The sequence below is a fragment of the Mucor mucedo genome (assembly GCF_025094135.1).
Source record: "Mucor mucedo strain NRRL 3635 chromosome Unknown EV154scaffold_121, whole genome shotgun sequence".
NCBI classification, from domain to species: domain Eukaryota; kingdom Fungi; phylum Mucoromycota; class Mucoromycetes; order Mucorales; family Mucoraceae; genus Mucor; species Mucor mucedo.
The window spans coordinates 60,309-84,096 of NW_026252405.1; the positions used below are offsets into that span (position 1 = coordinate 60,309).

The 23,788-nt window shown below is 36.4% G+C and overlaps 10 protein-coding genes across 10 annotated transcripts; 5 read left to right on the top strand and 5 right to left on the bottom strand.

Moving 5' to 3' along the window:
* Nucleotides 1–2,828: 2,828 nt before the first annotated feature.
* Nucleotides 2,829–3,381, top strand: EV154DRAFT_485721 (uncharacterized protein; the record flags this gene model as incomplete). The annotated part of the gene is made up of 2 exons (XM_051598775.1): nucleotides 2,829–2,991; nucleotides 3,218–3,381. The coding sequence occupies 2 exons, from the start codon at nucleotides 2,829–2,831 to the stop codon at nucleotides 3,379–3,381; spliced, it is 327 nt and encodes a 108-aa protein (XP_051453203.1).
* Nucleotides 3,382–3,607: 226 nt separating this feature from the next.
* On the top strand, nucleotides 3,608–4,518 carry EV154DRAFT_523294 (uncharacterized protein). Its single transcript, XM_051603084.1, has one exon. The coding sequence runs from the start codon at nucleotides 3,802–3,804 to the stop codon at nucleotides 4,336–4,338; it is 537 nt and encodes a 178-aa protein (XP_051453204.1). The 5' UTR covers nucleotides 3,608–3,801; the 3' UTR covers nucleotides 4,339–4,518.
* A 753-nt stretch (nucleotides 4,519–5,271) lies between these two features.
* Nucleotides 5,272–7,992, top strand: EV154DRAFT_41166 (ATP-NAD kinase-like domain-containing protein). Its single transcript, XM_051595467.1, has 6 exons — nucleotides 5,272–5,576; nucleotides 5,632–5,770; nucleotides 5,863–6,007; nucleotides 6,079–6,702; nucleotides 6,761–6,950; nucleotides 7,020–7,992. Exons 1-6 carry the CDS (start codon nucleotides 5,438–5,440, stop codon nucleotides 7,610–7,612), a joined length of 1,830 nt encoding a protein of 609 aa, XP_051453205.1. The 5' UTR covers nucleotides 5,272–5,437; the 3' UTR covers nucleotides 7,613–7,992.
* Nucleotides 7,675–9,559, bottom strand: EV154DRAFT_568255 (coth protein-domain-containing protein; the record flags this gene model as incomplete). Its single annotated transcript, XM_051606066.1, has 3 exons — nucleotides 7,675–8,299; nucleotides 8,376–9,462; nucleotides 9,532–9,559. 3 exons carry the CDS (start codon nucleotides 9,557–9,559, stop codon nucleotides 7,675–7,677), a joined length of 1,740 nt encoding a protein of 579 aa, XP_051453206.1.
* Nucleotides 9,560–10,414: 855 nt separating this feature from the next.
* EV154DRAFT_540015 (kinase-like domain-containing protein) lies at nucleotides 10,415–11,779 on the bottom strand (the record flags this gene model as incomplete). The annotated part of the gene is made up of 6 exons (XM_051604390.1): nucleotides 10,415–10,893; nucleotides 10,970–10,997; nucleotides 11,057–11,148; nucleotides 11,260–11,350; nucleotides 11,408–11,489; nucleotides 11,556–11,779. The coding sequence occupies 6 exons, from the start codon at nucleotides 11,777–11,779 to the stop codon at nucleotides 10,415–10,417; spliced, it is 996 nt and encodes a 331-aa protein (XP_051453207.1).
* A 1,875-nt stretch (nucleotides 11,780–13,654) lies between these two features.
* EV154DRAFT_428512 (uncharacterized protein) lies at nucleotides 13,655–14,610 on the top strand (the record flags this gene model as incomplete). Its single annotated transcript, XM_051596423.1, has 3 exons — nucleotides 13,655–13,747; nucleotides 13,828–14,147; nucleotides 14,208–14,610. The coding sequence occupies 3 exons, from the start codon at nucleotides 13,655–13,657 to the stop codon at nucleotides 14,608–14,610; spliced, it is 816 nt and encodes a 271-aa protein (XP_051453208.1).
* A 402-nt stretch (nucleotides 14,611–15,012) lies between these two features.
* EV154DRAFT_606117 (uncharacterized protein) lies at nucleotides 15,013–18,068 on the bottom strand. Its single transcript, XM_051607517.1, has 3 exons — nucleotides 17,210–18,068; nucleotides 16,840–17,142; nucleotides 15,013–16,781 (listed from the first exon to the last, which is right to left on the bottom strand). Exons 1-3 carry the CDS (start codon nucleotides 17,966–17,968, stop codon nucleotides 15,168–15,170), a joined length of 2,676 nt encoding a protein of 891 aa, XP_051453209.1. The 5' UTR covers nucleotides 17,969–18,068; the 3' UTR covers nucleotides 15,013–15,167.
* Nucleotides 18,069–18,225: 157 nt separating this feature from the next.
* On the bottom strand, nucleotides 18,226–20,344 carry EV154DRAFT_540017 (peptidase M24, structural domain-containing protein; the record flags this gene model as incomplete). Its single annotated transcript, XM_051604391.1, has 7 exons — nucleotides 18,226–18,515; nucleotides 18,580–18,756; nucleotides 18,817–19,840; nucleotides 19,903–20,051; nucleotides 20,114–20,177; nucleotides 20,241–20,268; nucleotides 20,328–20,344. The coding sequence occupies 7 exons, from the start codon at nucleotides 20,342–20,344 to the stop codon at nucleotides 18,226–18,228; spliced, it is 1,749 nt and encodes a 582-aa protein (XP_051453210.1).
* A 149-nt stretch (nucleotides 20,345–20,493) lies between these two features.
* EV154DRAFT_523316 (acyl carrier protein-like protein) lies at nucleotides 20,494–21,052 on the bottom strand. Its single transcript, XM_051603085.1, has 2 exons — nucleotides 20,831–21,052; nucleotides 20,494–20,757 (listed from the first exon to the last, which is right to left on the bottom strand). The coding sequence occupies exons 1-2, from the start codon at nucleotides 20,996–20,998 to the stop codon at nucleotides 20,581–20,583; spliced, it is 345 nt and encodes a 114-aa protein (XP_051453211.1). The 5' UTR covers nucleotides 20,999–21,052; the 3' UTR covers nucleotides 20,494–20,580.
* Nucleotides 21,053–22,883: 1,831 nt separating this feature from the next.
* EV154DRAFT_568262 (uncharacterized protein) lies at nucleotides 22,884–23,448 on the top strand (the record flags this gene model as incomplete). The annotated part of the gene is made up of 2 exons (XM_051606067.1): nucleotides 22,884–22,975; nucleotides 23,040–23,448. The coding sequence occupies 2 exons, from the start codon at nucleotides 22,884–22,886 to the stop codon at nucleotides 23,446–23,448; spliced, it is 501 nt and encodes a 166-aa protein (XP_051453212.1).
* Between the last annotated feature and the right edge of the window lie 340 nt (nucleotides 23,449–23,788).

The following is a 23,788-nucleotide window of genomic DNA, read 5'->3' on the forward strand; positions in this document are numbered from 1 at the left end:
TGGGCGCAAATCTTATTTATAAATTGATAAACAAGAGCTGGCTTATGTCAGGAAGATTTAATTGTTTATTTAATCATCCATATGTTTGAGTCTTCACATACTAGAGAACAGGCGTATTAATAGACGTAAAAAAACAGGCACATAAGAAAGTACGTAGGTGTAGACAATCTCTTTTCTAGAAAATGTTTAAAGATAAGAGTAAAAGGAGACGAGCCAGTAATATGGAAAATCTTACTTCTAGGGTTATTGAAGAAAGCAAAGATGTTCCAATTTAGCACTTGTAAAATTTCATCCAGCATTCTATCGATATTTTCCCTCAATGCCTTAATAAAAACCTTTATAACCACTTAGAGATTCGACTAGAAATTGGTGAATTTATTCTTAAAAAGCTGGGCAAACTAGCTTCAAACACCACTCTCAATTTACTGAATTTTTGGAAAGTCCGCCCACTTTTTTGAATTATTTTATTTGTGTGAGGTTAATTTGCCCAAAATAGTGAGACTAATTTGAACAGGAAGCACAGTATCGTAACATTTTCGTAAAAGCCATAAAAACAGAACAGTCATAGTTTAGAGTATTATTTCCCTATGGAATTTTTTTAGATACGACAACCATTTTTCTATTACTTTCTACAGGAACAGCATAAGCAATTGGTATGATATATAAGCTAGGAGAAAGTCGTATTTTAGAGTAGTAATCAGAATCATAAAATGTGTTTGGTAGAATGCGATTGATTGAGTTGTTCAGTTCACTACCGTCCAGAAGAAATAGCATTTCTGGGATCAATTGATCAAGATTTCTAACTTTTGACAAACCAAAGTTTTCTATTGGTAATTGTTGACTGTATAAATATATTGGATAAACTTTATGTGTGCTCCATGGAACATGTAATATATTACGATTTAGAACGGTACAAGATTATCAAGCCTTGTCTGTACAAGTCATCTAATCATATATAGACTGGCAATGATGTATCTCTTGATGATATGTTTTAAATTATCATCAACTGTACAGCTTACTAAAGAAATACAAATGTGTCTAATGTAATGCAATAACAATATGGTAGCTAATGGGTGCAAAATATTTGGAAGCTTTGTAGTTGAAAGTCAATTCCACCTTCGAGAAAAAGGTAATAGGAAGTCAGCATGCAAAAAAGAAAGAAAGAAAAAGGATCATCGATAAACATCAAAAAAAATGAATATAAAACTTACAGGTGTAGTTGTCATATTCTTTCCCAGTTGTATGGCGTAATTTAAAGACGTTTTAAAAGATACTAGTGATAATACGAGTATATATGGTAATACTCAAGACTTGAATATCTACTTCGAGTCTGTTCATCATTGGGTCTAACATACTTGACTGGCATAAGTGCATTAAGTGGATTGATGGGGGATAAATACCTCTTTTAAACATATTGCAGTCGAAATCTTTTGCCTAATGATTTGATGTGTTTACGTTTAGCACAGAGAGATTGACTAAATGCAACAGTTTATTCAAACATGCTTATTGCCACAGTTATAATAAAGCAGACCTGGGTGGAGTTAAATTTAAGAAAGTGATCGATATGAATAAGTATAGTAAAACCAGACCAACTCTAATTGAGTCCAGTGAAAGCCATGTTACAAGCTGCGAATTTATATTGTGATTCAGTGGATAACAAATATGTATCACCTTTCAAATATAACTTGAATCTCCATGTACAAATTGCAAAACTCACAAAATTATCCATTATCGGGTAAATATTATATGACGCATTACGTAAAAAAAAAAAAAAAAAAAAAAAAAAAGCACACGTGATTAATATCGGCCGTTTTCTTTTTATGTGGCACTTAAAATAATGCAAACAAGCAGTAAATATAATCAGCAGTTGTATCAAAACTTTTGAGAAGTAGTGCCATGAATGGTGCAATACACGGAGTTTAACTGATGACATCTTTTCTGTATTTCTCTCATCAAAGCCATTTGCATAGTTTATATGGAGATGAAGTATATGCGAATATTATCGCTTGGTTTGAATCGTCAGGATTTCCGGGGACATATTAAGTGATGTTTGTTTATCAAATATCTATAGTTGCTGCGCCTGTGATCAACATTTAATAAGATTAGTATTTGCAAACAATATATATTTCTGCGCTCTATTTTTATTTTATTGTTGTGGAAAAAGAAATTTTATAAATAGATACCCAATTTCTTTAGCAATTGTTTGTAAAAAAAGGAGATGTTCTCAAGGAACACAATGAAATTAAAATAGTCTTTTTTTTTTATTTCGATCTCTTTCTCTCTCTCTCTTTAGATGATTTGCCAAAGTAACAGCACCATTACTGCATGTATTAAATGTAATTGATTGTGTGTGAAACAGGGCAAAACCATTTTTAGATTATGAACAATTTGGAAATATCAATTTAAAAACACGCACACGGACAATAAATCCTAGCACTATGAATTTAATTCATGTGAGTAAAAAAAATAAAAATGTGTAATGTTATCATATGCATGTAACTAACATCAAGAGCACATTGAGAACGAAACTATTTGTTACTATTTGTCCAGACATTTTCTGTGCGTGACTATTAGGTCACCATTAATTGAAAGGTCTTCTTTTTAGAAGCATTATTATTGTTTGGCATAGGCCTCTTTTTTTTATGTATGATTTCTCTTCACTGTAAAAGTATCTGTTTGCTCGTTGTTAATTTAAATAGTTGATAAGTAATTTGTGGTCCTACTCCTACTCCTACTCATTCTTGTTTGACGGCCAAGACCTTAAACAAGTGATACAAAAGATGATGAAAACAAGCGTCAGTCTTAAATCAATTTGAAGCCTATTTCTGATGCCAACGATCTATATTAAGGTTAAACCTGCTCGTTTCACCGACTATGTTTTACAGGATATGATTGTAACTATTTTCATTTCTGCATTACCACTAGCTCGCGAGTCCATGTTTTTAATAGGCTTTTTAGACTCAAAAACTGCAAACAAGCAATGTATCATTTGTAAGTTGACAATGGTTGTGAGATGAGTCTCTATAGACGAACAGTGTGTTTGCATCTGTTTATGATTCCAAACAGAATTAGTCCAAATTAGCCTCCCCCCTTTTTATTTTTTTGGGGAACACAAACGTCCGGAATTCTTCCAACAGAGTAGGGGTAGCTCTCAAACATTTTTTTTTTATAAACCGACAAAGCCCAGCGTATAAGCCATGTTTATAAATAGTTGTAGCTGCTCTATGTGGATCCCTTGTAATTCCTTTTAAGACAAAAAGGAGACTGTTTATGTATCGATTCATCTCTTGTATGATTCTAAATTGCTCATTGTTTTCGGTACTTTTCATTCTTGGTAATTGGACTGGCGTATCCAAAAAGAATTTCAGGACTGCGCTTTAACAGCCGCGTTAAAAAAGAAGATAACTTTCTCATTTGGGTTCAAAGGGGGTTATTTCGGGGAGCAATTGAATGTCATAAGAAGAAGTATTTTAGGAAGTTGCCCTGAAAGAAAACGTTATTTATAGCAAAGAAGTCTTTAATTGAAAAAAAAAAGAGTGTACTACAGAAACTAAATTGATGTTGGATTACACAAACTATCGCAGTCTCTAGGGATACAAATTAAATGTTTTTAGTTTTTTTTTTTTCTTATTTTCTTTTTTCATCATGAACTATTAAAACAATCAGGAGCAAAATAATATAAAGCTTCATTATACACTCCTTTCAAAAAAGAAACTTTATTTTCTATATAAAACCATTTGCCCTCTCTATTTTTACCCTTTCTTCTTTCCTTTTTTCTAATTTTAATACATACACACTTGAATGAACCATTCAATTTCTAATAGCAGCACCACTACCACCACCATTAATACTTCCCCTCTTACTAATAACCACATTAATCCACTCAAACGTAAACGTACAATGAAAAGTGTTCAATTTTCTTCCAAAGTTACTGTTCTGGAAACATACTCTGCCGAAGAATATGATCGCTCCGACATATTTGCAGCACCTACCCTTTATACAATTAATCCTAATGTTATACGATCAACACCCCAACTATCCTTAAACATCGAAAACTGTGCGCCAAATCTTGTGAAAGACGAAGACCAAGGGAGTGGAGAGATTTCTAGTGCAGATGTCAGTCCAAATACACCGCCTGGCAACACAGCAGATGAGTATTTCATGAGTTCAATCATGACAAAAAAGAAGAAACAGCGTCCAATTCTTTCAGTAAATACAACCATGTGTGCAGATCCCTTATTTTTCACTAGACTAACAACAAACTATAAAAATGATACCACTACACCTGACACCAAAAACGATTTTTTGGTGCCCATTTCAGCTACTGTTACTTTATAATTTTTTTTTTTCTCTTGTTACTTTCTCTCCTATTATTTTTCTCCTTGTTGTATAAAAATAAATTGTAGTACAATCGGTAGCACAAAAGTTATTTTTATTAAATTGAACTATATAACTATTTTTATATATTTCTATCATCATATCTATATTTTTTTTATATATATTACATGACTGGATAGAGGCTATTCATCTATTTTCATATTGTGCTGAACAACTACCTTTTTTATACCGTGAAGGAGAGGTAAAGATAATAATGCTAAAACTCATTTCAAATTAACCTAAAATAATATAGAGCAGTAACAATAAGGAAATTGACAGCAGCTACTACTATTTTTTCGTGCAACAGCCCCCCTCTCTCCTATTATTTTATCAGTTACCAGCATTTTACAACAAACAATGAACGCAATAGCTAAACCTATTTTTATAACGTGGTCATACGCCATGACGGGGACCCTCTTCCTCTCCTTCATTTTTTGTCACACTCGTTACCCGCAAATAGTTTTTTTTAAAGCGGAGAGATTTCATGGAAAATGACAGGATGTGTCTGGATTGAGTATTTATATTTAATAGTAAATGGCCGGTGGTCGTATGCGTCATGCTTTATTCACAAATGACACATCAAGTGATTTACTAGCATGCTCTTGCCTATTTTTGATTTTTTTTTTTTTTTTTTTTTTTTTTTTTTTTTAGCTCACGACACTCTTGACAATATGTCAAATTGTAATTGGATCGTTTCAAGACTAGCGTTTTATTTGCAGGATCTATAGAGTGGAGCTATAGTATTTCCGTTTTAAGGAGTGACACAGTGAATTGGCGTAAAGTATGAGCTAATTACCACTATTTTCCTATTTGACGCACACATACGATCCTGTGGCAGAAAGAAAGAGAGAAAACGTTCTTTACAATGAAGCATGAATACCCAAATGTTTTAAACGTTTAATACTTGAGGCTTTTTTTTTACTTATACCGCCCCCTGGGGAGCAGTGGGGGAGTAATAATTAACCGCCTTTTTTTTTGTCCCTGGGCGACACACAACCTTAAAATTTTTTATTTATTTTATTTTCCCTTTTTTTTTTCGTCATATTATTTTTTTACTAGAATGGAGAGTCGGAATAATGCATCAACAGTACAGCCATTAGAAACCATGAATCTTTCTCAAAAGCAAAACCTGCATGCTTCCCATACAGACAGACTTTCTGATACCGCTGAAGTTGTGCGTGAAGTCTCTAAAAAAATAGGTATGTAAAAGAATAACTGAACAAAGGTTGGGGGCTGATAATGATAATACAAAAGGCAAGACCAAGGTAAAGTGGGATAACCCAAGAACAGTCATGGTGATTACGAAACCTGGAGACGTATCTTTAATTACCATGACAAGAGACTTGGCTCTTTGGTTTATGACGACTTCAAAAGCTTGTCAAGGTGTTAAAGTGTAATAAGTAAACATAATATTTAGATAGCACTGAAAAACGAAAAAATTTCTTCTGTATATGCTGATTTATTAACATGATTTCCACACAATAGATTTGTCGATGAAAAATTAAAAAATTCAAGAGGGTTCAAGTACCAAAAGATATTACAGCATTATCCTCAAGCCAAGGAAAGATTAGGGTTTTGGACACCTGAACTATGTGCCCTGGAACCAAAAATGTTTGATTTTATCGTAACAGTAAGTAAAAATGAGAAGGGGATGCACAAAAGCAATATATGTATTGACAATAAGGCGTGTCTTATTTTTAGCTTGGTGGGGATGGCACAGTTCTATTTGCTTCCTGGTTATTTCAAACCTACGTCCCTCCTGTCATTCCTTTTCATTTAGGCTCTCTCGGATTCTTGACTCCCTTTGATTTTGACAAATTCGATGTATACTTGACAAGAGTGATGGAGAGTGGAATGAGAGTCAATTTGAGAGGCAGACTTACTTGCACCGTTTATCGAAGAGTTAACACCGAAAATCATAAGAAACCATCCGTCAAGCTTAGAAATGTGCTGCGTAATCCGATCACTGGTAAAATCAAAATAGGTGATTGGTGTTCACCCACTACAACAAAAAATCAGGATAAACAGCATCTAAAAAAGTTTGGTGAAGTGGATGGTGAGGACTATGATCATGACGAAGAAACCGACGCCCATCAGAGTAATTTAGACGATAACACCGAGGATGATTTTGCTGAACAAAGACAAATCCCATGTTTCACAACTATACCCGTGGAAAAATACCAAGTCATCAATGATTTAGTTGTCGATAGAGGACCTAGTCCTTATATGAGTTTATTGGAGCTGTTTGGCGATGATAAACATCTGACAACCGTCCAGGCTGACGGTTTAGCCATATCAACACCGACTGGAAGTACAGCGTATTCCGTAAGTTTCCCTTAAAGACCCAATTTAAACATATTAATTTTCCCGCCTTTAAAATTAGTTGTCAGCCAATGGTTCATTGACTCATCCCGAAATTCGTGCCACACTCATTACACCCATTTGTCCTCACACACTATCCTTCAGACCAACTTTAGTTCCAGATTCGATGGAACTTCGCATTTGTGTACCGTTCAATTCTCGAAATACGGCATGGGCTAGTTTTGACGGACGTGGAAGGATCGAATTGAAACGTGAGTTATATTAGACATGAAATCCCATAGAAAACTAAATCGTTACTTTTTTTTTTAAAAAAAAAAAAGAGGGGGATCATATTAAAGTAACGGCATCAAAGTATTCTTTCCCGACCGTTTGTAAAGAGGATCAAGCTACAGATTGGTTCAACTCATTATCAAAGTGTTTGCATTGGAACAAACGTCAGCGACAAAAATCATTTGCAATTGTAGAATCTAATCGTGGTATGGATAAAAGTACACCACCTACACCCAAACATACAACATCACATCATCATGGAATGTCCATGACCTCCATGAATCAAATCAATACTGCACGTAAGAAAGGATTTGCATCCAATAACCAGAGTAGATCATCGTCTCCACCACTATCACAAAAGAAATCGCCCACAGAACCATCCTACACATCCTCTTCAGACGGATTACATGATGAAGTGTTTGCCATGTTTATAGAAGATGATTATCAGGATGATTCTGAAGAAGAAGAGGACATAGAACATGTTAATGAAACAGACTTTTTCGGTTCCGATGATTCTGACGATGGTTCATCGGTAGAGGATGGTTTCGGTGGTTGGACTGATCAAGAGATTATCAAGGCTCGATTTGCCAGTAAAATCAATCAAGAACTGGAACTTTTATCCCTATCCAAATCTATCAAATAATAATCATAATAATACCACCTTTTTTAAGAAAAAAAACTTATATCTTTTTGCTTTTATTTATATCAATTTGAATAAAACTTTGTAATATTTTGGTGGATAGCGTCGATCCACTGTACAACACCAGCCAATGAAATATAACCAGTGGGCCCATTGACAGCTGTCATAAACGGAATAGTCGCATTGATACGGGACGCGAAATTTTCTGCAGTCGCTTTATCCATATCGCCTGGAATGGCATTTCCTAAAACCGCCTCAATGACAGATGTCGTGTCACCTTCGCTTGTACCAGGCGTTTGCTCGGCCATGATACTTTCTCCAGCACGTACCAACCCTTGATCCCACGCAACGTCTTCAGAAATCATATTGACTAAATCACTAATGTATCTGTACGTCTGATCAGGGTTCACAAGTGTATTACTAATATCAAGAAGTAAATGGTTATAGGTTTGTTGAAATTCAGGTACTTTGAGTATTTGTTTTGTCAGAGGTCGAATGTTCATGCCTGGAAAAGTGCTGTAATTCCCACTCCACATATCTTCTAATTTAAACATCGTGGAACCAAAGGTAAGGTCCATATCTGATGGTATCCAAAAGTAATTTTTCGTGTCTAGGTCTTGATACACATAGTAATTATCAACCAGTGCAAGATATCCATCCGCATAACCTAAAAGAACTTCAAGTGCCATACTTTTTTTTTCAAATTTATGACATCAGTACAAAATTTCTCCCTCTTTTTTTATGTAGATGTATAATTTTAACTTACCCACGGAGAACGGATGCTGTGTCCAAGTGCTTATTCCATTCGTTTACAGCATCAGGAGTGTTTGTAGGTGCATTTGCTATGAATTTCGTAAGTTCCTGCAAGGGTTTCCAGTTCACACTTTTTCCTTTAGCCGCTGATTCTTTAATTTGGTATTGACCTAAACCATATGTTGTGATATTATCGACATATCTTAGATCCGCAGTTAAGTTTACAGCAGCCGAAGCTGGTGTTTGAAAAACACCTTGATACAGATACCCGTTCTTGTATTTAGGATCTCCACCACCAAAGGTATCTGCAACCCAATTATCATGAAAGGTTTCAATGATTCCAAATAAACCGAGTTCATGATCATTCATAAACACACGGATAAATGAAAACCCAGAAGAGGCCAGACCTGTACAGTTGACCATGTCATACGCTAATTGTTCACGAATATAGGAAGGATCCGTATCCATGGATCGAAGCTTTATCCGGCTATTACTATACAACATGTCCTTACCAGAAAACTTTAGATTGTAAGACAGTTTGGGTAACCACCGAGAACTACGACCCGCCAGAGATAATTCAGCTTTTTGGAACGAAAAAACGTCATGCAAACCAACATAGGAGGCGTTTGTCACTACGGTAAAATCTTCTGTACTATTTTGGTGCATTTCATCCATCATTGTCTGATTTCCTACGATATGAATTGTCGGGATTTGACCAGGCTTATGAAGTTCTGTAGTGATACGATGAATGGCGGGGAGTGGAGGGTAAATAATTGGTAATCGAGATACGTCGTATGTGTTCCATGTACGATTAAAAAATTCGTTGGGTGTGTCTTCTGTTGAAGGCTGTCGATCAAATGGCTCTGTTACACTACTTTGGTTGCTGAAAAATCGGACATACTTGTAATTTGATTTGGCTACGGGTGCATCACCCGAGTAAAGAATGTCTGTTCCATTTGTGCTATTTAGTGACATTGGATATGTAACATCATCGACAACGACTCCCATCGATTCACTTGCATTTAATAGATTGATAACATTGTACCCAATAATATTGTTGGTTTCCTGGGCTTCGACTACTTTAGGCACAACAGCAAGTGCTACTTTATATATAATTTGTTTTATTAGCAAGTAATGGACTCATAATCCACCAGTGTCGTCTAACTTACAAAGCAATATTTCTATAATAATCTTCATCTTTATTTGATAAGAAGAAATCATGCAGCTTGAATTTGTTTGGGTTATATATTTAAAAAAAAGTCATGTCTCAGTCATGAACGTTTTACTGACAATAATTGGGGGAAAGGCCAAATATGAAACCCCTTTTTATTTATTTTTTCAAAAAAAAAAAAAAAAAAAAAAAAAAAAAAAAAAAAAAGATATCAAGAAACATGCAACAACTCTATGATTCACACACCGGCTAAACTAATACAGCGAGAACGTGTTTTTTGGATTCTTAAACATCTTCACTGCGCAAAAGGTGCTATTGCTAGTTAAAGTGTCTATGGTTACAAAGTCATAAAGAAAATCCACATTATAATTCGTAATGATCTTATCGATCCTTTCAATATGTGATATAGCTAAATCTATCTATTTATTCACAAATGAATTCCTTTGATTTCAAAACCATTATGAACGTTTTCAGACGATGTAATAAGCTAAACAATTGTGAAAAAACCAATACTTTTTTGTATTATAATTGCCCGCAAATTTAAAGACCCAGTTTTACATTACCAGTCCATTTCCTACTCAATGCTCATTACACCAGGTCTTATATATATATAGGTAAAAAAAAAAAAAAAAAAAAAAAAGAACACACATCGTAAAACAGAAAACTTAAAACATTTTGTTGATTTTCACACCCTAAAAAATTTAATATTAATAAAATACCTAATTATGTCGTCTTTTCTTTTCTTTATGACAATCATATTCGTGTGATGCTTCATATTTGGGAAGTCTAAATAATTCAAAATATCAATAAAAGAGATGCTGCAGACAGTCGAAATATTAAAAAAAAAAAAAACTTACTTGGCAGGGTCCACCCGGCAAAGGTTAAGAATAGAAATAATCGTGATCAAGAGCTTCTGTAGCTGTTAATCGTTTTTTGGGGTCCAAAACCAGCAACTTGTCAATCAGATCGGCAGCAACAGGATCAAAGCTGATGTAATCATCTCGAACATGTCGTGCGCTTGATTCGAACTTGACGCTCTTAGCATTTGGTAACTTATCCCAGTTGGGCATGTTGTTCTGATTGGGTGAGCCACATAAGCTAAATATTTTTTTCAATTGATCAAAGTCGTCATGGCCTCGTAAAATAGGCATTGATTTGATAAGCTCGCCGAACACACATCCAACGCCCCACATGTCAATTGCACTAGTGTATCGCCTTTCACCAAGAATTAACTCTGGTGGCCTATACCATCTAGTAACAACAGAATTGGTATATTCCCTATTGTCATCTTCCATACCACGTGCAAGACCGAAATCTGCAATTTGTAAAACACCATCATTGCTGATTAAGAGATTGGCAGCTATAACAAAGGCAGCTAAGTCAGCAAACTTTGCCACCAAGTGCTATGTCTTTTGTCTTTTGTTAATGGGAATTACCTTTTATGTCGCGATGAAGGATGTAATTCTTTCATAAAAAAGACAATGTCAGTAAACTGATGTTTTACAACTTTTTATATACTGTACATGATGTAGATATGCGGTCCCTTCCAATAGTTGCTTTATATATGCCTTAATTTGTAGTGGGGTTAATCCTACGTTTGGGTTATATACTAAATCTGACAGATCATGATGCATATAAGGGAACACCATATATATAACTCTCTTCTCTACAAAAAAAAGATGAGTTTAAGATGCATATTACAGTCTCAAAGTATAATCGAACGTACCTCTTTCAACCACAACGTCACGTAATGGAACAATATTTTTATGGTCCAATTGTTTAAGAATTTTAATTTCACGGATAACCATGATGGGTACCTAATAAAAGTGAGACTAACTCTTATATAAATTACATTTAAAGTTAATAATACTTACCCCTTCCTTTTCGTCGTCCACTAAAATTCTTTTTAAGGCAACTAAGCCATTGCTTTTGTTATCTCTCGCTTTATAAACCGCACTGTAATGTGGTTAAATGCACGTCAGCCTTCACATTCAGGATTAATAGCGAATGATACAGTCTTACCCGAAACTACCTTGACCAATCTTCTCCAGAAATGTGTAGTCCGATATACTTGGAGGGTCTTTGAATTGTCGTTGATTCGTAGTTTGCGATGATCTGTGTGCTGGTGTGGAGGATGCTGCGCCATTCCTAGCTGGGGAAGAAAAGCTTGAAGGTGAGCCCCCGTATTCTTGGCTCAAACGTATTTTCTTTTCATCAGCTTTGTTGCCGTTGTACTTTTGTTTCATTTCCCACAGTTATAAAAAGGAACTTTTTTATTTGAGCTTGCAAAGAAGAAAAAGAAGAAAAAGAGAAAGAAAAACAAAACTCAAAACAAAACTTTATATTTTTAAAAAAAGGCAGTCCTACTGTTATTCCTCAATTAGGAAACAGTAGGTAGACTTTGTCGTTCACCTCTGCTTTTACACAATCCCTCTTAAACTTGTATAAGTCTGGAGTGTTTCGTGCTATTCAAATTGAAGTGATTGAGTTTAGCGAAAATTATATATGAACAACAAGCAGCCGTTTTTAATAAAGTTTATGAACGACCTTATCACGATGCTTCCCAGACAGTCCATGGGCATGGCTCTATTTGAACGATTTAAGCAAGTATACGAGGGGCTATAGTCAGACTACAAAGAACTTGAAAAGGCCGCAATTCCACGTTCTCTTTTAGAATAATAACTGACAAAAGCAAACGCAGAAGGCGGTTTAAGTCAGTGCATCACGGGAATGCGCGAGACAAGTTAAAAGGAAGTACCTCTGCCGTTGAAGGAACAACTATAATCAACCCTGATATTGTGAACATTCAATTTACGACTGACTCTGGGATAACTGCAGCTGAATATATAGACATGCCCAATGACACTGGTTTCGGAATCAACGTGTTGTTACTCGACTTTCCGTTTTTGTGATCTGAGCATGGCTTAAAAGAATGGTAAGAATGTTGATGAGACCACAGGAATGGCTCAGGAATGAAACAGGTACAATACAACAGATTGGGCTGGCAGGAAATCCCGAACAAAGGTTGGTCTAGCGTCGAACGAGCGGACAATCTTTAATTAAAATCATTCTTTTACTAGATCAGCTTCCAACACCTGAAAGGCTACTATAACAATAGTTTTAACAACTTAATCTCGATCGCTTCACAAAGTAAACAATTGTCTAAGAAATCTTCCTTATATAACGGGAATAAGGATTTTTATTTTGAAAGAAAAGTGGATACATTTTTATTAGGGAAGATAATTATCCATGTATCAGCGTTGAAGGTCAAGTAAATCATCTAATATGGTGTTTCTTTCATCTTTCAAAACAGACTCTTGAGGTCTAATTTAGTTTTTAAATTAATTCCATACGGTTCCTATATCATAAAGTTAGAAACAGACATAATACATACATCATAAATATGACATTAGACACAATAAAGTTGCTTACCTTTTGAACCACTTCGGAAAGAGCAAAATGATGCAAACGTTTAATACTCATAATAGTCTACATGACCGAGCAGTTACGACACATAAAACACAATATGTATTTCTATCACCTGGAGAAGAGCAAGTATATTCCTGTGTCTTGTTGATGAGATATACCACTACATTGTTTTTGATTGTATAATCTTGTTTTCAAGGTATTCTGACTGTACTTAGAAAAGCGTTTGGAAAAACGTGGCTTTGACGGGACTTCAAATCAAATGAAAACCATTACCGAGCAGTAAAGAAAAAAAAAAAGCTTTTTTTTAGTTACTCTCATCAAAGCACTAACAAAAACATGAAGGTTTCTGACAAAACTTGTTGCAAGTGTAAAACCGAAGCTGCCACTGTCTTGATTCGTCAAGCCTATTACTGCCAGTAAGATTAGCTACTTTCAATCAATTAATTCAAAAAGGACTGACACCCTCTTTCTACACCAGATCTTGTTTTAATTTTACATTTGTTGGAAAGTATCGCTCGATTTTACTTCGCTTGAGAAACGGTAATCGACAAAATGGCAAAGTTTTGCTTGCATGTTCTGGTGGACCTTCCTCCATGTAAATTCACTTTTTTTCCAACAAAAATGAAAATTGTGTGTCTAATCATAATTTTTCTTCAATATACAGTGCCATGGTGAATTTGACCAAAAACTTTATGCGTGTAGTACCCACCGAAAAGAAAAAAGTACAATTAATTCCTGAAGCCATTGTTTGTCATATCGACGAAAGTACCTTGTTTGAAAATAATGTAAGGTAACACACTTTTTTTTTGCTTGCATATTTGATCTGTAAGTTTCCCCTTAGTCACACTCATACCATGTATTATAGAAGGGATATTCAGAGAAATTAACAGAGAATATGAAGAAGGATTTCGCCGATTTTGAATATTTCAGTTATCGTTTAGAGGAAGTATTTGGACCTGAATTCACAAGCAGTGGAGAATTCAATAAGATTTTGAAGTCCACTTCAGGTGGTGTTGAAAATGGTGAATACGAACACTTTGTACAGTGCGTACAATCGAATTCGAATCGTCCTTTAGCAGAGCAATTACAGGCATTATTCAATAGTATCAAGAGAACAGCTGCCAAAGAAGATTTGATCTGGAATCTCAAGATGAAGATGCTTGTCACCATCGCTCGCCGTGAAGGGTAATTTATTTACTGAGAGAAACACAAGACCATAAATTCATTTATCTACGATTTATCTAGTTGCTCGTTTATTTTTATGGGAGATAGTGCCACACGTCAAGCCATTAAGATGATTGCCATGACCAGTAAAGGTCGTGGTTACACATTACCCTTGGATATCGGTGTGGATAACGAATTAAGCTTTAAAGATGTCTGTATCATGCGACCCATGAAGGATATGCTTTCCAAGGAAATCGGCTTTTACAACTACTTTAACAAGATCGATCGTTACATTATGCCTGCCTATAACTTTAGCACCATGATGCCAGCCAAATCCTCTATTGAACGCTTAACAGAGGATTTTATTGTCAGTATCGAACGTGAGTTTTCTTCTACAGTCAGTACGATTTGTCGTACCATCACAAAGTTGCAACCTTCTGCCACCATGGACTTAACCAAGACATGTGCCATGTGTTTAATGTAAGTCTCATTAAGTAAGCAAAGTAGAATTGTAAAAACTAAGAAAATTTATGTTAGGCCTTTGGAAGCAGGTATTGCAGAATGGAGAAGACATATTACGGTGACAGATGTTGAGGGATCCGAATTACCATCAGAAAAGAATGGATGTGGAGACTGTTCTACTGCAGGTGGATGCTGTAGCACACCTGATAAGAAGGAAGATAAAGCTGTGGTGGATATGAACAAATTCATGTGTTACAATTGTCAAGTAAACCTTAAAGATTATAACTCGACTACCATTGAAAACTTGCCACCTTATATGGCTGAATCCATTGTGGATCAAAGTCGAGATAGCCGATTATTAGATCAAATCAAGGATTTTTTGATTAACGATGATGACGATGAGGAATAAAAAACACGCTTAGAATAGATTTGAAATGTTTATATATTTTCATATTTTATGTGTCTAATTTATATGTTTACATGTAAAATGGTGTTGTGTGTGTATATATTTATATGAAAGAAAGAAAAAAAGTGTGTGTGTGTGTGTGTAGAGTTCTAGATATATAAGGTTTTGGTTTTTTATGGTGATGAACTAAGCATCCAGAAAGCTGGAATGCCTAATCTTCCTTTCAATTCATCATCATGCATTAATTTTGCAATATCCTGTTGAAGATCAGCGCCCTCCATATCTTGTTCTTGTCCCAGCAAGTCCCAACGTTCTCCAAAATCATTTAAATGTTGTACCATCCATAAACGATCCTTTTCGGTTGTCTTTTGTACACGTTCATCAATGGGTACCTGAGCATAATGACTATGACTAAAAGCCGCTTGAGCCATATAGGCCAAGGGTTGTAAACGAGATTTGACAAAGGCAGCATCCCCCGCTGTCAGGGTTGGTAAAGCGTCCGAGTATTTCTTGAGATGAGCTACAACTGAATGCGAGATCTGACCTTCGTTGGCAGCTGTATAGTGCCATATATCCTTGGCAATGCCAGCATTTTGAATACCCCGTGTTAACAAAGTCCAGTATTGCAAGTTTAAAGTTTCATAATGTAATAAAGCTCTCCACTCCATCTTGGGATCAACCTCTGAAGTACTGGAGGATAATAAACGGCCACGAGTCGAACTTTCTTCAAAGGGTTGGGTACCATCTTGTTTAAATTGTTTGCCGATACGCATACGACATCGATTGGCAACTCTTAAGAATAACCTTACGTCATCTGTGAAAGCCGCCATGGCTGTAACTTGCAAGTCGTACAAAACGCCACGATGATCCGTCATTTGAGCCAGATGAATACCTGTAGGGGAAGTGACGAGATATTCGAGAAATTCAGCGGTGATGGCTTGAAGATCAATGTATTCCTTGTGAGTAAGCGCTTGCATGTGTCTCAAGATTCGCATGCAGTCCAAAAGAGAAGAAACATCTGTTTTTGTTAAATCGGAGGTATTTAAAATGCGATTGTTACTGTATTTGGGTACGACATGAGAGATGCGGCTTAAACTTGGGAAATAATAGCCTTGGTCTGATAAAAAGTCCAAAAGGTGACTATCATCTGGTATTCTACGTGCTGAATTATATTCATCTTCATCTTCTACGGCATATTCATTCAAGAAATGAACTCGAATCAGGTTAGCAGCACCGCGACCGAATTTTTCATTGCCTGTGAAATAATTAGCCATGGTCAGGATGGTTACATTTTGAGAGAGAGGACCGAGTTCATCCTTTTCGGGTACAGTGTCAAACGGTAAACCATCTTGTTTATCTGTGGCTGAAGACATGGGAGCTAATCGTTTTTGGCTCTCCTCCAGGATGACCTCTGCTTTTGATTCTAAGCGCTCAATGGCTACACGGACTTCCTCATCTTTGGTCCAATATTCATAACGTACACTATTCATGGATTGTTCATCGTACAAGAAGAGTTTGTCATGATGGAAAGTCTTGCGAGCAATACCTTCATCCAAACTATCCAGTGAAGATTGGATCGCCATTAAACGATTAAAAGCCCGAATGGAAGTAGCTTCCTTTTTGTTTTCTTCTTGTGATGGGTTACCTGAAAATAATCGAAAGACCCAGCCAATGTTTTTGAAATTACCCTTGTCTTTGCTATAGGGACGCTCGGTTGGTTCCCATGGCACGGTTGGTCTATTTAAACGACGATTTTCCAAAGCACCCAGACACCATAGCAACTCAAGCTTAAAAAAAAAGGGAGGTTAGATCGAAAATGGTAATAAATTGGAAGGAAATGCGAACCTTGCTTCGTCTGCCGTAACGCATATTGAGATTGTATTCTTCTGTAGCATCATGACGAAAGATGATTTGAGGTTCTTCGGGGGTTTTTGGTCTTTCATCGAGATTGTTGAGCAAGACAGAGTTATTCAAGAGTCTTGTCATGGGAACGACAAAGTATTTTGTATCATTTCCAAACTTATCTAACTGCGAAGTGATTTCCTTGAAGCCATTGTTACTCAAATAACAGTTACCATCAAAGGGCATGATCCATTTTGCGTTGGGCAAACTGCGGCCGTGTTGAATGGCTGTGTTACGTCCGCCATTCTAATAATACCAGAGTCCATTGTTATTTATAGAACTAAACTAGTACAAATAAAAAAAAAGGACTTACATTGTTCATTGCGTATAGGTTCTTGACATGATAGGTATAATCCAAGGCTCGTAATTTCAATACTTTTGCATAACGGCGATAATTATCAGAATGGAAGAAATCAGCGTCTGGAAACTTTTCGAGTTGAAAGTCGAGTTTTTCATATTCTGACTGGTCAAAGGGCAAACGAATATAATCCATTTGATAGCTATCGAGTAGTCGAATGATGGTTGCTTCGTTTACAGGATCTATAATGCGGTTGAGCAAGAATATTTTTTGGGTGTTTGGAAATGCAGGTTCATGGTCGAGAATGAATTGGAGATTGGAAAGTGTTTGACCTTCTTTGTGACGAGGAGGCAAATCGTTACCAATGATGCGATAAAGAATGATTTGGTCTCGTTCGACATGGATGGGTTTGGGTTCCTCCAGATTCCAAGAAGGGTGAGTTTTATAGTCGGGTACGTTCTTGACAAAACGAAAGAAAGGAATGTAGCCAAAGATGAATAAAAGGCCTACGACAATCAGAAACAATTTGAGCCATTTTGATTGTTGATGGTATAATAAACTAGAAGAAGAGCGTCGACTGGTTGTATTGGCAGCTAAATTATACTTTTTATCTTTGTAAAAGCTTTTGCTTTTGTTAGAAGGTCCCAAATCAAGTGAAAGCATGTCGAGGTGTTGACTTGGTTTTCGATGTTTAGTGTATTCGGTCTTTACAGTCGTATTTGTGGAAGAAGAAGACCGACTGTTTACATCGTTTTTTAGGAAAGGTGGTAGCATCCTTTTTTTTTTTTTTTGGGACTTTTTTTAAAAAAAAGGGGGGGTGTGTGTGGATTGGGGGTGCAGTTGAGGTTTTTTCTGTCTAAACAAAGGGCTCAAGAATAAACATTAGTCTAGATTCATGTTTAATTTCATCTCCCTTTTAATGGTTTCAAAAAAATTATCTTGTAAAATGTGTGTCACGTTTAATTTAAAGCGCTGAACAAAAAAATATAATGAAAATGTTAAGGGGATTTTTGCTGTAAGGGAGTCCAAATTTATTCAATGATTGGCTCCGTTTCTCTTTCAATCCATGTCAGTGTTTGACTATCTTTTATAAGCGGCTCCAAAATATCTCGGCATTCTTGATGGTAGGCGTTCAACCACAATTTATCCTCTTTGGTCATTAGCTCTGTCTCTACCAGAGTTTTTCCAAAAGGCACAAACGTAATATGCTCAAATCCTAGTGAATCCACCTGTCCAAAACGGTACGCAGTATTCACTCGGCGCACTGTCATGATATTCTCCAACCGGATTCCAAACTGTCCATCTTCATAATAACCAGGCTCTAATTATTATTATGTATTAGCCCTGTACATCTTAAAACAAGCCCCCCACTCTATGCTATTTACCGTTGGTCACAACCATCCCAGGCTGAAGTGCCACGTTGTTATATCCTAATCGACTGCCAATCCCATGCGGTCCTTCATGTACGTTTAAATGAGCTCCCACTCCATGTCCGACGCCATGTCTGAAATTTAATCCGTCTTTCCATAGTGGCACTCTAGCCACAGCATCCAGCTGATAGCCTATATTTAAACATTATTATGAGATCTTTTGTTGACTCCGCCTAAAAACAAAGAAGTTACCTGTGGTGCCTTGAGGAAAGATGGCTGTGTCTACTGCAATATGCGACTGTAATACTCTTGTAAATGCTCGTTTTTGAAACTGGGTAGGTACACCATCAAACAGAAAAGTACGTGTGATATCTGTAGTACCATCTACATATTGTGCACCTGAATCACAAAGATAGACTCGTGTAGGGTCGATCCATGCAGAGTCTGTCTCATGTGGCTGATAATGAATAATCGCTCCGTTGGGTCCCGTGGCAGCAATTGTATCAAATGAAGGTCCCACATAACTCCTGTCTGTGGCTCGCATGCTTTCCAAGTGACTGGCTGCTTCAAACTCTCGAATCTTATCTCCTCTTTTCAAACTATGAGATAACCAACTAAAATGCTTACATAAGGCAACTGCATCTCGCTTATGACATTGTCGCATTCCGTTTAATTCAGACGGGTTCTTTACTGCTTTGGCAAGACTGATATAAGATGGTGATGACTGATATTCTTTATGTTGAATGCTTCCTAGAATAGACATGTTGGTGGTATGTGGGTCGAGAGAGAAAGTATCGTTTATTGTCTTTAGATCCTCGAGAATGTTCTCATACGCTTTGATATGAACACCCCCTTCAGCTAAATGCGATTTCACTGCAGTAGATAAATGCGTACTAGGTTGAATATACAATGTGGCATCATCCTTAGTGACAAGACAGTAAGAAAAGAAGACGGGAGAACAATGAATATCCGCACCACGTAAATTCAATAACCAGGCTATTTCATCCAACGAGGAAATCACTGTGGGGTGACCATCACAAGCACTACGAAGGCCATTTAATTTAGATTGAACGGATTTCCCTGCATATTGGATAGGATGTACATGAACCGGCTCCGAAGGTCGCTGGGGGCGATCCCTTCTAATTTGATCCACAGGGTTGGTTTCCAAGTAAATTAGTCGAGAGCCTATCGAACCAAGATCCTTTTCCAGTTTACTTGCTTCATCTGCACTGATCACGGAAGGATCAATACCCACACTTGAATTGGCAGGTATATCCTAAATTAAATGATGGGGAATTAATAAATACATGTCAAATCTGGAATAAATAGGACACTCACCTTAATCAAATATTCTTGCCATGTAGGTACACCTGGTAATCCCTGTTTCATTAATTTCCAATGCTCCAAATCCAATTCTTGGGAAGCTTGCAGAAAATATCTTCCATCTGTAAATAATGCAGCTTTCTCCCTTGTCACAATAGCACAGCCTAATCTTTATTTTTCTAAATATCTACTATTGAGCTTTTTTTACCCCCTCCCCTTTTTATACCTGCAGAACCCGTGAACCCTGACAACCAGGATCTACGATTATCGCATTCGGCTGTGTATTCACTCTAAATAATTAAGGTTTTTTTTTTAGTGTGGTCTGTTTCTATCGCTTTCTCTTCTATACCTACTTGGTGAGCATCTTCGGTAGGTATGACACTATTCGATACAAGGATTAATACTTTTATTGTGAGGCTATCAGCAATTGTATTATTTACAAGGCATCCACCTTCATGGTCGCTCTTAATGCATTTAATTTTGACAGTGCGTTTGTCGTTAAGGTTCTTTTTTGTGGAAATAGTATACGAGACAACATTTTTTATATGTGTGTATACAGGGAAGAAAAAGGAATAAAAATAAATAAATAAAAACGTCCTATATGTATTTTTTTAGATCCCAGATAGTGTACAATACAATACACAACGGGGGTGTGTAAGCTGACAAGTTGTTGTTTTATTAATATTAAATTATTTAGTGGGCATCATCACGCTTGCCAATGTAATCAATGGCTTGTCTAACACTTTGAATGGCATCAGCATCCTTATCGGGAATTTCAACAGAGAATTCTTCCTCAATAGCCATAACAACTTCAACTGTATCTAAACTATCCAAACCAAGATCCTTGATGAAATTGGCCTCGGCTGTCACCTAATTTAATTCCCCCAGATGTCAATTATCCTCCATACATATCTCTCTTTTTTTACACAAATGCATTTCTTACCTTGGAGGCGTCAACTTTGTCGAAACCCTTGACGACATCGAGAACACGAGTTTGAACATCTTCCTTAGGGAGTGTAGCATACATGCGAGAGAACAAGGCGGGAGCAGCCATGCGACTGGCACTTACTCTAGAGGCAGCATTCAAAAGAACAGTAGGACGAAGAAACATTGTAAAGAGGAGAGGGGGGTTTATTTAGTACAGGAAAAAAAACACAACGACAATTCTAACGAAAAAAAAATGTAACAAAAAAAAACCCTGCTATCTTTTGAGACTCCTCTCAGTCCATAGTCTACGTCATCCCACACGTCAAACTTTTTTGGGCGTGTTCAAATTTAAGGTTATGTTTGCTAATCAATCATCTATCTTCATCCTATGTGATATGTCTCGCATATTCACTAATCTACACTGAAATTATCTGACGGATAAAAGAAATCTCGTCGGGATTTGAGAAAAACAATATCTGGTGAAAGGTGGCCTAAATTGACATAATATTTGTGGAAAATCAAGTATTGTAACTCCTCTTTTTCTTGTATTTTAACAAAAAACACTTAAAAGGAAGTACGCGGTTTTGTTTTAAGGCCTGAGAGAATCAATAGTATTGTATCAGAATATTTTCTGAAAATTGTGTACACTGACTCACGCATTACTTAAAGTAACCCAGAAAAGCACGGGCGAAGTTGGATAGACCTATTGCCATCTGGCGCAACATGTCGGCATATTGAATAAATTACCACTATGTTGTGTCAACTGCATAAACCATGTAATAAGAAATGCTGATTCAGACCAACAGAAACCAATTCATAAACGGACTTTGTACTCACTGTTTCTGCAGATAACTGTTAAAGAATGGCAATAATTACAATTGCATTATGCTAAAATTTCAATAATAAATAATTTATAACCGTTGTTTGATTCACATATCAAAAAAGATACTACAAAGAAAAGAATGTCAAGTGCAGATTTAAGATTCCTAAGAACTATGGTCCCCTCAAGTCTGATATAACAAGTAGGCTATATCGTTCAAACAATGCTTCGAGTGTGATGATGATAGAAGCAACTGGGAACGTTTTATCAAGACCATCTTCGATAAAGAGGATTGCTACGATGGTATCGTTGGCTTCATCGAAGAAAGTAAGAAAAAAGCCCAACCAAACAATGTATATCACTATTTCTTTGCTCAGACTGGCAACAACCTCATTGTTTGGTCTAGATCCACCAACGTTAGAAAAGTATAATGCCAGAAGTAACATCTTTTGATAGTAATGATTAAATAAATCATGTACATTTGAAAGCAATTTTTTTATATCTAACGTTGGCCAAAGTTTTTATACCTTGACGCTCTTTTCGGTTTCTAATTAGACTCTTCAGTGTTTCGCAATCTGTGCAAGTGAACCACCTAATAAGTGATTTGCAGATGATCCATGCTCTGTTCGGGTTTATCTTTCAAACCAAAAAACGATGACATCTCAAGCAGTAGTATCTCAGACTCATCGAAGTCCCATATCTTAATAATACCATCCAATTCAATAATTGGTTGAATCGACGACATTATAACTATTTTGCCAGAGACTGTAACGACATTTCATCAGGTTTGAATTCCTTAAAATTACTTCAGCGATGGTGTTTAAAAAAGGAGTAGAAACGATCCCTCAAATTTTATCTCTTCACATTCGTGACAGACGAAGACTGGATTAACAAATAACAATTAAAAACGATTTGAATGAAGTTTTAATTAGATGTGAATCTACAATTGAATTCACCGACATGAGTCTCTCATAACGGTCAAAAAAAGAGAATGGCCTATGGTGCATGAACGGGCTTTGGATGGTCACACACCTGGGCCAAAAATAGAAAAAGGGGACTGCTAAACATGTAGAACCAATCATGCCCAGGTTGTATATATCCCTTCCAATGATTTCTATTTCTCAAAAATTTATTCTTTTTCTCTTCATCTGTATATTTGAAAAAAACCAATGTAAGTAACTACAATTGAGCACTTTGTTTGCGTTGATAATTAACAAGGGCCCTGTAGATATACACACATACATACACAATGCCTTACAATTCCAACCGTCGAGTCAATACCCCTATGGCCAGTCAGCCCAGCCGCACAGTTTCATACAATTCAGGTGGTCTTAATGAGAGGTAAGTTTGAATATAGCAATGCAAAGCTGTCTGTATGTGTACAATGCTAATAGTATATACACAGATTCAGTAAAATTGTAAACAGTCAAAAAAGCAAGCCCAACCCTACCACAACACGTCCTTCTGGTCCCAGCACTAATTCCAGTGTATTCAGTCGTCTTCGTGGCGCCAAACCTGTTCGTGCAAAGAACACGATTCAAAGTCGACTTGGAAAGATTGGTGGAGGAGTAAAAAAGAGTAATAAAGTGACAGCTGTTCGCAAACATGTTGTAACAAAGAAGAAGACAACAATCGGTAAGAAACCAGTACAAAAGAAAAAGGTGGTCAAGAAACCCGCTTCTGCACAAGATCTTGATAAAGCTTTGGATGATTATATGATGAAGGACCCAAAAACTATGCAAGCAAGATTGGATGCTGATATCACCTCTTACATGGCCGAAGCAGAGGATATTCTCATGGATGACAACTTGTAGTCTTCTCTCTCTCTTTTTTTTTCAATAAAAAAAAACTTCCCAATATCGCGTCGCAGCAAAAAAAAAAAAAAAAAATTTACTTAAAATTCAGCCGTTGGTGTTTGTTATTCGTTTGGGAATCTATGCGTTGATCTATATTTAGTCACACTTTCTCCTCTCCGGATCATACATACAGATGGCCCAGTATGGAGTTTACCGTTATTTGTTTTGGCTCGCCTTTGCTCCATCAAGTCAATATTTGATCCCTTCAGCACTGAAGCTATTATGTGTCACTAACACGGAAGAGATGTATTCAATGGATTAATTAACGTGATGATTTATATATAAGGTGCCATGGCTT

Excerpts from the sequence above, each read along its gene's own strand:
- EV154DRAFT_523294 (XM_051603084.1), top strand. The coding sequence starts at position 3,802 with ATGAACCATTCAATTTCTAATAGCAGCACCACTACCACCACCATTAAT.
- EV154DRAFT_41166 (XM_051595467.1), top strand. The coding sequence starts at position 5,438 with ATGGAGAGTCGGAATAATGCATCAACAGTACAGCCATTAGAAACCATG. Across the intron at positions 5,577-5,631 it reads TGAAGTCTCTAAAAAAATAG|GCAAGACCAAGGTAAAGTGG; the intron begins GTATGTAAAAGA and ends ATAATACAAAAG. Across the intron at positions 5,771-5,862 it reads GCTTGTCAAGGTGTTAAAGT|ATTTGTCGATGAAAAATTAA; the intron begins GTAATAAGTAAA and ends TCCACACAATAG.
- EV154DRAFT_606117 (XM_051607517.1), bottom strand. The coding sequence starts at position 17,968 with ATGCTACCACCTTTCCTAAAAAACGATGTAAACAGTCGGTCTTCTTCT. Across the intron at positions 17,143-17,209 it reads ACCTATACGCAATGAACAAT|AATGGCGGACGTAACACAGC; the intron begins GTAAGTCCTTTT and ends TGGTATTATTAG. Across the intron at positions 16,782-16,839 it reads GTTACGGCAGACGAAGCAAG|CTTGAGTTGCTATGGTGTCT; the intron begins GTTCGCATTTCC and ends TTTTTTTTTAAG.
- EV154DRAFT_523316 (XM_051603085.1), bottom strand. The coding sequence starts at position 20,998 with ATGTTTCTTCGTCCTACTGTTCTTTTGAATGCTGCCTCTAGAGTAAGT. Across the intron at positions 20,758-20,830 it reads ACAAAGTTGACGCCTCCAAG|GTGACAGCCGAGGCCAATTT; the intron begins GTAAGAAATGCA and ends GAATTAAATTAG.